Here is a 13,788-nt window from a genome sequence, read left to right as displayed (position 1 = left end):
TTGCAAACGGGATGCATATTTGGGAATATTTGTATTCATTCATTCAGAAATCCCTGAGCGGTTTTCTTCCTGTCCGGCAATTGAGTTTGGAAAGACGCCTGTATCTTTGTAGTGACTGGGTGTATTGAAATAACAAACAAAGTGTAATTAATAACTTCAACATGCTCAAAGGGATATTCAGTGTCTGCTTTTTTTTTTACCCATCTACCAATAGGTGCCTTTCTTTGCGAGGCGTTGGAAAACCTCCCTGGTCTTTGTGGTTGAATCTGTGTTTGAAATTCACTGCTCGACTGAGGGACCTTACAGATAATTGTATGTGTGGGGTACAGAGATGAGGTAGTCATCATGTTAAACACTATTATTGCACACAGAGTGAGTCCATGCGACTTATTATGTGACTTGTTAACACATTTCTACTCCTGAACTTTTTTAGGCTTGCCATGACAAAGGGGTTGAGTACTTATTACATTTTTTGTTAATTTATAACAATTCTAAAAACATAATTCTACTTTGACATTATGGAGTATTGTGTAGGCCAGTGACATAATATCACATTTTAATCAATGTTCAATTCAGGCTGTAACATAACAAAATGTGGCTGAGAATACTTTTTGAAGGCACTGTACTTTCTGATCAGGGTGGGAATTTCACTGCCTACCTTATCAATGTAAGTAGTGACGTAAATTACATCAAATTTAGGGGACACTGTTATTCAAAGACACTTACGGTTACCATACATAGTTATGTGTTTGTGGATTAGGCAGGAATTGAGTACTCATCCTCAGGGATGCCAGTCCAAAATATCCTGAATCCCCATATTATTATTACAGTCACTCCAACTCACTCTGAACGTGCTTCATGAAGTAACTGTACCCATTAGCCTCAAGTGCAGTTTGGTTAATAGATACAGTCCTTGGCCTTTGGACTTTTAAATTTAATCTATAGAGCAGTTTTAACCATGAACTGTTTTCTCTCCTGTCTATCTTTCTCCCCATGCAGTCTGACAGCTACCCTGGCCAGTGTTGGTGCGGCCAGTATTCCCAGTGCTGGACTGGTGACTATGCTTCTGATCCTCACTGCAGTGGGCCTGCCAACTCAGGACATCAGCCTGCTGGTTGCTGTTGACTGGCTCCTGTGAGTGGATCTGCATTGCTAGTGATTCAGAACCAAGTTAATGTAATCATATGTATTCAAAGTCAAGGAACTTATTGTGGGAATGGCAGGTAGCCTAGTGGTTGGACTAGTAACCGAAAGGTTGCAAGATCGAATCCCTGAGCTGACAAGGTAAAAATCTGTCGTTCTGCCCCAGAACAAGGCAGTTAACCCACTGTTCCTAGGCCGTCATTGAAAATAAGAATTTGTTCTTAACTGGCTTGCCTAGTAAAATAAAATTGTGTATACAGTATATATACCATGCTCTCAACAATAGCTGAGTTTTCTTACCCCTATCCATCCCGTTTTCTGATCTCCACACAACACTTTGGTGTATTCCCACCCATTCCTTTTTTTCCAATCCCAGGGACCGGTTCCGTACCTCAGTGAACGTGGTGGGAGATTCGTACGGCGCGGGCATAGTGTACCACCTGTCCAAGGCTGAGCTGGACGAGCTGGACGCTACACATGGCAAGTCAGATGACATCGAGATGATGAACAAGACCTCGTCCTACTATGATGACCTCAAGAACCACCACGAAAACAACTCCAACCAGTGCGTCCAATATGCCGCTCACAATTCAGTCGTGGTAGATGAGTGCAAGGTACAATTCATGCTTGCGGACATAGAGACTGGTATATAGCTGCCTAACATGCTGCATGCTGCACTGCACCTTTTCTTTTCTCTCTTTCATTTTGCATGTTTGTATATGATGCCAATGTAAATACATACACAGTTATTTTAAGAAGAAACAGAAAAATATAAAAAAATACATGTGTATATATTTCCGTGTGAATTCGCTTGGAATATCAGCTTTTGTGCAATATTTATAAGAATACATTCTAAACTTGCAGAATATATTTCTATTTATGTAAATACCACAAACAGCTTATGTAAATACCCAAATAATTGCAAACCAGAAAAAATGCACCCACAAATATGAGACAGTGTCACTCACAAGTGCAAATCCAAATCAGTGGGCTTACCCTAATTCCCCCTCCCACCGCCACCTCCCCACTCATCACCCCCCTTCTGCCACCACCTCCCCACTCACCACCCGGCCTCATTCCCTCCCTTTCAACCTGCTGGGGTTAGATCTGAGAGAGAGGGAAAGCCATCTAAGCTGCGCATGCAGGTTTCACCACTATCTCTTTCCCCAAATCCCTTTTCAAATTATGGGGTTTAGGCTCTTTCTCCAGGCTACTTCAGAGGCTGTGCTGGATTATTCCTGCTGCTTTCTAGGCTTCGTTTATCAATTTGTGATCAAATTAGACTTCATAGGGTTTATGAGAAAACACTGTAGATGTGCATTCTCTTCGTACTCTGTTATATCCATTAAAATGACTTAAATTCCTCTGTCTAACTGTATCATTTTAAAGGGATGTCATATAATTGCAGAGAGAGTGATACAGTGCTTCATTAGCACTGCATTTTATGACTGAGCCCTGGCACCCTCCAGACTGGGACTGAGTCATTCTCAGTCTTTAGAGATGAGATGCTTTTGCATTTTCAGACCAGCTATTCTTGCTCATTGTGAGAAATCTTGTGAAATTGGAAGATACAATGTAGCTCACGATTAATCTGAAACAGTAACACTTTGAATCCACCGTTTGAATAGATCAAGGCCGTTGGCTGCTATGATGTGGAGGAATTTGGACTGCTTATTTTGTAGAGCAGCGGGCCCTGCTTTCAAAGGGCCTACTGATGAACCCATTCATTTATTACAGGATCAAGGGTGTTGCCTAGCAACACTGAGGCCCTTGCACTCCAATGGTCTGACCACAACAATATACTGTATTCTGACAATTTTGTATCCATCCATTAAGCTAGCGAAGCATGGTACAAAGGCTGTTTTCTTCCAATATTTTCTCTCTTTATTTTCTTGTATGTGGTGGGTGTACATAAACTAACTCAAATAACTTTTCTAACATTTATCCAAAGATGCAAACCATTGTAGAACGCCTTGCAAAATAACTTGTACAGACTAAAACATAACATTGCACTCATTTTGTAGTATTTTGTACCTTGTTTTATTTGTATCTGTTTTTGTATTTATAACATTTTATATACCCGATCTTCTATTTTAATTGAATCACTCTTTTCGCAGAGCATTTTCCTGCACAGCAGGAAACACAAATTGTAGCGTAGGCAAGGTTTAAAACATTTGTAATTGCAACTTTAAAATTTCAGACTGGATTTGATAAATGTTTACAGGGGTTGGAACCAAAATAATTTTCCAATCGTTTAGTTATGAACAAAACCATTATTTGTTTCGTTTCGTTCCACTCTTACGACCTGCAAAATAAAGTTCTGAACCAGTTCAAATCCAAATAAAGTACCGGTTTATAGCGTTCCCTTCTGTTACTTTTTAAACCTGTATTTTTTTAACGTTAGCTCTACATTGAATTACTTCACCAATCAGTGCAAATAGATCAGCTTGCAATAGAGCGGGCAACCTATAGATTTGTTTACATGCTCAATGACAAGTGTAGGGCGTGAGATGCAACTGGAATTTTGCGGTTGGGGAGAGAGCGAGAGAGGGTGGAGGAGGAGGCTTGGTTTGAAGTGCTGGGCATCTTGTTATGACATGCATAATCTAAATTAGGCCCACAGAATTATACCTATGGTGGAGCGGCTTCTATGGAGGAACTTTGAATGTCTTTGAACTTCCGAGTGTTGGCTTAACGTTGGACCAGAGCTAGCTAGCTAGCTAACAAGCTTGTGTGTGCAGAGAGGCACCAGAATTAAAAACACTTAGTTAATAAATCCAATGTGAAGAATGATAACTATATTATCTGTAACTAGCATGGAAAAGTTTCCAGGTTGCGCAGCAGTCTAGGGCACTGCATCGGAGTGCTAGAGGCATCACTACAGACCCGGGTTCGATCCCAAGCTGTGTCGCAGTCGGCCGTGAATGGGAGACCCATGAGGTGGCGCACAATTGGCCCAGCGTCTTCCGGCTTAGCCGAGGGTTTGGCCAGCCAGGATGTCCTTGTCCCATCACGCTCTAGTGACTCCTTGTGGCGGGCCAGGCACATGCACGCTGACACGTTGGTGCAGCTGGCTTTTGGGTTAAGCAAGCAGTTTGTCAAGAAGCAGTGTGGCTAGTCGGGGTCGTGTTTCGGAGGACACATTGCTCTCGACATTCGCCTCTCCCGAGTCCATATAGGAGTTTTAGCAATGGGACAAGACTGTAACTACCAATCAGATATCATTAAATTGGGGTAAAAGGGGTAAAAAAAATTACAGCATGGAAAAGTTATTCTTCTCATTCTTCTCTAATTAAAAATCTCTCCCTAATTTCCTAATCACGCTTGTAACGTCAGTAGGCTAGAGTAGCTTAAGCTTCGGAGGGGGAGGGGTAGGTAGCCTACACGCGCACACACACTGGCAAAGATTTTCAGCTGGCAGGAAGACACTGGAATGAGTTTCTAAGTGACAGAGTGAGGGCTTTGCGTAGGCGCCTTATTGCGTTTTTTGTGGGACTAAAAAAATTGGTCCCGGAATGTAAAATAACATTATTAACCGGTTCCCATGCTTTTAAAATAACGGTTCTGTTCCGGAACAGAGCACTTTAGTTCCCGGTTCTGATTCTTTATTATTTATTTATTTATTTGGTTTTTGGTTCTGTTCCCTAAATCGGTTCCAACCCCTGAATGTATCAACCCCTACAAAAATGTCTATTCATTATAATCCGCATAATAATTCACATTTGCTGCGGCTGAATCATTATTTTCCTGCTGTGAGAAGCAGGGTCAAATTAAGATCCTCTGTATTTCACTGCATGTTAAATTTGTGATTATATGTTGATTGTTCTCAGGTCAGTAAAAGGTCTGGTGCTCGTTGTTAAGACAGACCACCGTGATTCCATCAGCATGATCCTCAGTGATTGTCCAGGTCTTCCTGATACCTTCAGTATACACCTATCTTTTATATTGTGATCAATCATATAATTGGAGCACAGAACCAATTGTTTCATTATGATAGTCTTTCGTTGATATTTTGACACTTAAAACAATTGGAAAAGTACAATTTGAAAGTAAAAGGCTTTAAGTATATAATGTAGGTGCAGCCAAATGCAAACCAAATAATCAGAGTAGTTCTACAGTTCTTCTGCTGCCTTTGCTCCAAAGTATTCAGTCCAGGTCATGAAGCATGCACTGTGCCTGTTTACATAGATGTGTAAACCTGCTGTTTAGATGTCCATGGTGATTGCTTTCAGGTAACCTCGACCACTAATGGCTCTACCGCTGCGGCGACCATGGCGGAGTGCATGCTTGTTGAGGAGGAACCCCAGAAACGTGAATAAAGCCAGCACACAGATCCCCAGTTCCACATGCTTTCCTATCTGGTGAAAAAAAGAGTCATGCGAACAAAACTACTAATTGTCTTTTTTTATGTAGTTTTATTTCTTTTTTGAAATGTTTGTATTAGTTCCTACAGTGTTTCTAACCGTCTATCTGACTGACTAAGAGGACTAATACTAATTCACTTATCGGTGAGACGATAACAAAGGTATGTTTGACCTGTTAGAGCACTAATGTTTGCTTCATAGCAAACATTTGTACAACATAAATTATTCCTAGAAATATATGCATCCTGCATCTATAAGAGTACTGCATTCAAAGCAGGGGGAGGGTCAGAGTTTGGGGGAGTAACATTGGAACAACAGTCCTCCAGAATGTGATGGTAGCTGTGAGTTTGTTACTGGCAATTTGGCAGTCTAACAACAGACAATGTGTGGAAGATAAGAGTGTGAGTCATGCTAGACTGAAGGAATGCCTGTATCAAACTTTACATTATTACACACGTCATTACTATTACCAATGATACCACAGTAGGCATCTGTTGAGCCCTGGCCCCTTTTTCCTCACAAGTTAACCTTTGACCTATACCTGACAGAGCCCATGTGACCTATCTGAGTGTCTTTGTTACCTGATATTACCCACATTCCCCAGGGGGAATTAGGGTGGTGATACTGTAGAATACAGAGACACATACCTATAAGGGCAGGGTCTGCAGCCTGAGCCTTACTCCACAAGCACATGTTCTCTGGAATTCAAAAGCACAAAACACATATGAAACATGGAACCTCTACTTCCCTTTTTTATTGTAATACGTTCTTTTTTCTACTGTAAGGGAAAGGGACTTCTTAAATGTCGCTTCTAGCTTCTAGTGTGAGATTATATACTGTATCTGTGTGATTTGGGTGTGTGGCTGTGTGTATATGTGTGGATGGGTTGGGGGTGAGAACATGACATATCTCCCCAGTTACTAATAGGGACCAAACAGGCATATAATCAATCAAGCCAGAAGCCTTTGAAACACCTCCATGACTTATTGACGGTCATTTCTATCGTCTTTCGGGGTTTCTTACTCTGTACACAATCTATTTGTAGCTAACTCCAAGTGAAGATGGTGTCTCATTACTCATTTCAACTCCTACAAATTATATACCAAGAGGTACATAAAGATCTCTTCACGCAATTACTGCAATGCCTCAAACAGAAAAGTAAAGGTGAAATTTGTCCCCAGATACCAATATATCAATAGCTTCAGTTCAGGGATCTTTTTCATATAAATTAGTCCAAGTACTGAAGTGTAGGAGGTATTTATCAGACCCCTCTCCCTTCCACTGAAGCTATCAATTTGATTATCTGAGGCTAAAAATAATGAGAACCAAGTGTAAATTGTGAAGGCTCTAGGAAGATATCTAGAACCATGATTAATATGCCAAGTAAAGCAAAAATCAAGTTGTTCCAAAACTGAAAACTAATGTAATACTGAGAAGTACAAATAGCACAATTGCAGCTTTGAGGATGAAAGAGTTCTAGATCATTTTTTATCCATTTTTGACACAGGTCTCTTTTCACATTTGACATTTGTAATCGAAGAACCCAATAAAGGGAAACTATACTCAGGCTGTAGCATTAACTCCTTGGCAGGGAAAGATACACTTTCACCAAGCCCTCAACATGTTTACCTGCTCATGAAAGAAAATAGGATATTGACACTTGCCTTTATATAGCACAACTTAAATATGAAAGCTGTGACTTTGAACACATCGACTGTTTAACACCTTGATATTTTTTAAAGAGAAACATTTTTTGCATATCTTGCACCTATATGACAGAGACAAAGTTTCCCTTTACAACTATTCCTAAGTAAGCTACTTTAATTAAGGGATTATTTTTAGCACACAGAAATTTGCCAATTTTTCCAACTTTACCATTCCAGTGACTCCAATTTTCTTGGCTTCCCTTAGTGCCTGAAAGTACAAACACACATATATTATCAAAGATGCCACAGAACAACCATAGAAGTTAAAAAAGTAATAAGACCGCAAGTTTCAACAGGTTGATAACTCACTGCACAACTAGTGGCCAGTTGGCAGTATTTACATCCTAAACTATTTTTATCCACCCCAAGAGTGGGGTCTCCTTTGTGAGTAAACAACCTATTACCACAGACGATGACGACTGTTCTCAGAGACCCTGAATGCTGCAGCTGTGTGTATCATTGGTCTCATATTGTTACTAATGTATAGCAGTCATCTTGGTGCCTGAAAATGGCCACTACAAACATGGCAACAATAAGGTAGGAGAATTCTATCCCCTAATGGAACCAAACTGGCTAAAAAGAGAAACCCACATGAAGTTAGATCACTGGCTGCTAATCTTTAATACATGTATGTGACTGTATGAGAGACGTTTTGTGCAGGTGAGGCGTTCTGCAGGTGTGGATGTCATTTCTTTATCTGTGTCGTGTCCTGCTCTATGGTCTAGTTTTGTTTATTTTGTTCAATGACAACCTTGCTTTGAAGATGTTAACTCCAAACTGTGCAGTCAGTTTGACCGTTATAACAATGCCGATTAAAGTAACACTAGAAAACTTAACAAGCATTCATAGTGCAGCACACAGTCATTTAGTTACCTGAAACACTTTCTCAGTCAGAATATCAATGCCACTTGTATAACTTGTATAACAAAGTGTGCTTCTCTACGCCACAGCACACAATGGCGTTCTGCTGTAAGAGCTGCATGGACACTGCCATCACACACAGACACAATGCACAGACACACACACACACCCATGCCCGCACACACACACTTATGCACACACACGTATGCACACTCGCATACATGCACAGTCGCACACAACACATACACACATACGACACTTGCATGCACATACGCACACAATTAAACCTGGAAGGTCACCACACACATTCTAACATGCAATGAGTGAGATGCTGAGCACAGCACTAAAACCCCTGACGGCCCTAGGGCTCGGGCCTGACCTTTGACCAGTGTGTCACCATAGGGATTGAGTGTTGGAACACTATTATGTTCAAACTCACTGTTGTAGGAGCATGAAGTTAAACATGATGATATTTGTTTTGCACCACTATCTTAAAAAGCATGATATTGAAGTGCCTCCTTGCACTTTGTGTACATATTGAAGGTAACAAATATTTTGTTTTATTTTTGGGAGGGGGGGTTGACATGGTATGTAGGAATAGAGATTAATTGCTGTGACAGTTTTTTGTAATCCTCTAGAGAAATATTATCTATGTTCTGAATAAAAATAGATTAGTCAAAATGTCGAGAAAATAATGTGTAATAAATTGCTTATTATTATTTGTTAATAGCTGTTAACTAGTTTTCTCACTTAGCTGCCACACATCAATATATACATATCTTTTTTTGTATCTAATGTAAGCGTTTTGAATGTTTGTTCCATGGAGATATAAGTTGTGTCCATTCATTTTCATTGTGCATACATGTTCCAGAGATCACAATGATTCTGAAGCGCACAATGTTGAACTGGAAAGACAAATAGAAAGAGGAGAAACTATCTGATTAAAAAAAGGAGTCCATGTGGGGTGATGTGCTGTTTCTAAGTTGGTGAAATGTGGATGTTATCATGACTAGGTTTCCAGAGGAAGAGGAAAAGGTCAAATTTACCATTAACTAATGAAACAAGTACAGCTTAGCTCGTTCATTATGACTAAAATAGCAAATCTGATCAGAATGTCTGGCCTTGCACCTAACAAAATATAGCTCCTCATGTGGTCACCCAGATCCTGTTCCAGGAATCATCTAGACTTTCTAACAGAGAACACCACACTCACCATCAGTGTCCGCCTCCTTGTCTTGTGCTTTATGCATCATATTGTGGTAACTACAAGACATACATATTTACACCAAACAGTCATAATTCATGTTTAGATTATTCCTTACAGTTAGAGACAGTAACTGTAATGAGCCCCAGTGTCATATCCATACACTAGCCTCTGTCTATCCAGAACTATCAACCCACCAGTACCATTTCATAAACCTATCCAGACACATATTGGTAACTTTGCCTTTTTGCCTATCTTCATTTTCATCACAATTGTTTGCACACACACAAACAAACCCAATATTGAGTAAAGAGGATGTTCAAATGGAAATGGGTTGGCACAGTATTTCTAAGATGAGCCAGTATATCTTCAAGTCTGTATTCTACAGAAGTCTCTGTCTTTCTGATAGGCTCCTCCTGAGTAGACCTGATAACCTTTCTCACTCCTGCCCTACCTTTCGCTCCCTCGCTTACTGTTCTAGGATGTCCCTTATTTGTAAAACTGTTGCTGTAATTTTGATGTAAAGGGAGAGAGTATGTCTGGGAGACAGAATATTACAAAATAAAGACAAAAAATATCTGATTTATTTTCTTTACCAGATCTGTGGTATAAAAGTATGTTCATACATATCAATAAGTGTTGTACCATTGGTGTACATACGATTATGATAACTAATAAATGTTGATTCATAACTAAATGTGGTCTGTCCTTTTAGATTTTTTGATGAACACAACTTACAAGACGGACACTCACATTGAACTGTATATGTGCTACCTTCATACAGTCTTCTTGACTATCAAGTGATCACTTTTCATGGCATACTGTACTGTACTCAGAGGATTGACTTAAGGTCAGTTGACACACACACACACACACACACACACACACACACACACACAGACACACACAGACACACACAGACACACACAGACACACACACACACACACACACACACACACACACACACACACACACACACACACACACACACACACACACACACACACACACATTATGAATAATTCACTGCAGCCTTTTGCTTTGGCTCTATTGGACCCCTGTCTCTGTGTTGCTTCTCCAATTAAACCTCAGTAATTATGTGCCCTTTCCCCACATCTCAGAGAGAGAGAAATAGACAGCAAAATAGAGAGAAATAGATTGACAGGGGGAACAAAACCTAACACCAGCATAACAAAGGTGATTAATTCATATTATATTGATGAAAATTGATAAATTGTATGGACACATTTACTTCATGTACAGTACTGTATTACTCTGCATTTCTATCACAAACTGGACACCAAACACACAAAATGGAGGAGTAACAGAAAAGGAAATACAGATGAATAACAATACCAACTGAAAAATAGATGAGCACACCTGGTGTAAAGAGATCCAGACACTTTTCTGTAAGGACAGGACACACCTGCCTCACACATGCACCATATTAAAATTAATTATAAACTGGGTGGTTCGAGCATTGAATGCTGATTGGCTGACAGCCGTGGTATATCAGACCGTATTCCATGGGTATGACAAAACACTTATTTTTAATGGTAGAAAGAAGAGGAAGGGAAGCGCTACTAAGGTACACAATAGTACATTTTGGTAGACCTATTTTTACTGCTCTAATTCCGTTGGTAAACAGTTTATAATAGCAATAAGGTACCTCGGGTTTGTGATATATGGCCAATATACCACAGCTAAGGGCTGTGTCCAGGCACACCGCGTTGCGTCGTGCAGAAGAACAGCCCTTAGATGTGGTATATAGACCAAATACCACACCTCCTCGGGTGTTATTGCTTAACCATAAAATTGCAGTGCAAACAACAGAAGACAAACCAATATCATGACACACATAATACTTATAGTTTAAAGCATGTGATGAAGGAATTACAGATTTCAGGTGAGAACCAAATGATCAGATTCCAAACTACTTAGAGAAAATCCTTACTCTTGTGTACTGTTGGTATGTGTGTGTTGCACAACATGAAGGGAAATCCAGCCATGTGTACTTTCGCTTTTGCTTACGTCTCACAACTTCCCTAAAGGGAAAGTATGTGTGTGTATAAAAGGCTGATCATAAATGAGGAGTTGAAAGATAGGATAGACAGAACCTGGTAAACCTGAGCAGGATAGTTCAGACTTACAGACAAGCTGTACTTTAATATTAACCTGTCTGGGCTAGGGGGCAGTATTTTCACGGCCGGATAAAAAAAACGTACCCGATTTAAACTGGTTACTACTCTTGCCCAGAAACGAGAATATGCATATTATTAGTAGATTTGGGTAGAAAACACTCTGAAGTTTCTAAAACTGTTTGAATGGTGTCTGTGAGTATAACAGAATTCATATGGCAGGCAAAAACCTGAGAAAATTCCAAGCAGGGAGTGGCCTGTCTGAGAATTTGAAGTTCTTCTTTCTAGTCCCTTTCGAAACAACAGTATCTCTGCAGTTACGTAGCACTTTCTAAGGCTTCCATTGGCTCTCTAAAGCCTTCAGAAAGCGGATTGAGGCGTCTCCTGTCTATGGGCAGAGTATGGTAGCTCAGTTTCTCAGTGGTCTGCCTGGTGACTAAGAGATTGGATATGCGCATTCACGAGACCATGCTGTTTTTCTTTTCCTCTTTGAATGAATACACTATTGTCCGGTTGGAATATTATCGCTATTTTACGAGAAAAATACCATAAAAATTGATTTTAAACAGAGTTTGACATGCTTCTAAGTACGGTAATGGAACATTTAAAAAAAAATTGTCTCGAAATGCGATCGCGCGTTACCCTTTGGTAACCTTGAACACACGAACAAAACGGAGGTATTTGGACACAACTATGGATTATTTGGAACAAAAACAACATTTCTTGTGGAAGTAGCAGTCCTGTGGGTGCATTCTGACGAAGATCAGCAAAGGTAATACCATTTTTCTAATACTAATTCTGAGTTTAGTGTGCCCCGAAGTTGGCAGGTGTCAAAAATAGCTAGCCATGATGGCCGAGCTATGTACTCAGAATATTGCAAAATGTGCTTTCGCCGAAAAGCTATTTTAAAATCTGACATAGCGATTGCATAAAGGAGTTCTCTATCTATAATTCTTAAAACAATTGTTATGTATTTTGTCAGCGTTTATGATGAGTAATTTAGTAAATTCACCGGAAGTTTTCGGTGGGGATACATTTTCTGAACATCACATGCCAATGTAAAAGCTGTTTTTTGATATAAATATGAACTTGATTGAACAAATCATGCATGTATTGTATAACATAATGTCCTAAGAGTGTCATCTGATGAAGATCATCAAAGGTTAGTGCTTTATTTAGCTGTGTTTTGGGTTTCTGTGACATATATGCTTGCTTGGAAAATGGCTGTGTGATTATTTTGGGCTATGTACTCTCCTAACATAATCTAATGTTTTGCTTTTGCTGTAAAGCCTTTTGAAATCGGACAACGTGGTTAGATTAACGAGAGTCTTATCTTTAACCTCTTAGGGCTAGGGGGCAGTATTTACACGGCCGGATAAAAAATGTACCCGATTTAATCTGGTTACTACTCCTACCCAGTAACTAGAATATGCATATACTTATTAGATATGGATAGAAAACACCCTAAAGTTTCTAAAACTGTTTGAATGGTGTCTGTGAGTATAACAGAACTCATATGGCAGGCAAAAACCTGAGAGATTCCTTTACAGGAAGTGGCCTGTCTGACCATTTATTGGCTTTCTTTGACATCTCTTTCCAAAACAAAGGATCTCTGCGGTAACGTGACACTTCCCACGGCTCCCATAGGCTCTCAGAGCCCGGGAAATGTCGTCATTCCAGCCCCAGGCTGAAACACATTATCGCCTTTGTCAAGTGGCTGATCAGGGGACAGTGGGCTTAGGCCGTGCACTGGTCGCCCCCGTCTTTCTTTTTTTTCCTCTATTTACCGAAACGCAGAAACGTCCGATTTCAAAAAGGCTTTACAGCGAAAGCAAAACATAAGATTATGTCAGCAGAGTACCAAGCCAGAAATAATCAGACACCCATTTTTCAAGCTAGCATATAATGTCACAAAAACCCAGAAGACAGCTAAATGCAGCACTAACCTTTGATGATCTTCATCAGATGACACACCTAGGACATTATGTTATACAATACATGCATGTTTTGTTCAATCAAGTTCATATTTATATCAAAAACCAGCTTTTTACATTAGCATGTGACGTTCAGAACTAGCATACCCCCCGCAAACTTCCGGGGAATTTGCTAACAATTTACTAAATTACTCACGATAAACGTTCCCAAAAAGCATAACAATTATTTTAAGAATTATAGATACAGAACTCCTCTAGGCACTTGATATGTCCGATTTTAAAATAGCTTTTTGGTGAAAGCACATTTTGCAATATTCTAAGTACATAGCCCAGCCATCACGGGCTAGCTATTTAGACACCCGGCAAGTTTAGCCTTCACCAAAATCAGATTTACTATTATAAAAGTTTGATTACCTTTTGTTGTCTTCGTCAGAATG

General features: G+C 39.8%; 1 protein-coding gene across 1 annotated transcript in view; it reads left to right on the top strand.

Moving 5' to 3' along the window:
- Positions 1 to 9,975, top strand: part of LOC106561309 (excitatory amino acid transporter 2) — a 62,803-nt gene extending 52,828 nt beyond the window's left edge. The window contains exons 9-11 of the mRNA XM_045698698.1: positions 1,000 to 1,134; positions 1,520 to 1,757; positions 5,376 to 9,975. Of these exons, the coding sequence (XP_045554654.1) occupies positions 1,000 to 1,134; positions 1,520 to 1,757; positions 5,376 to 5,462 (460 nt within the window). The 3' untranslated portion in view covers positions 5,463 to 9,975. The remainder of the gene's footprint in view (positions 1 to 999; positions 1,135 to 1,519; positions 1,758 to 5,375) is intronic.
- The last annotated feature ends 3,813 nt before the right edge of the window (positions 9,976 to 13,788 follow it).

The sequence above is a fragment of the Salmo salar genome, chromosome ssa17 (assembly GCF_905237065.1).
Source record: "Salmo salar chromosome ssa17, Ssal_v3.1, whole genome shotgun sequence".
In the NCBI taxonomy this organism is placed as follows: Eukaryota; Metazoa; Chordata; class Actinopteri; order Salmoniformes; family Salmonidae; genus Salmo; species Salmo salar.
Note: the sequence above shows the minus strand (reverse complement) of the source record. Positions and strands in the feature narration are given on the sequence as shown.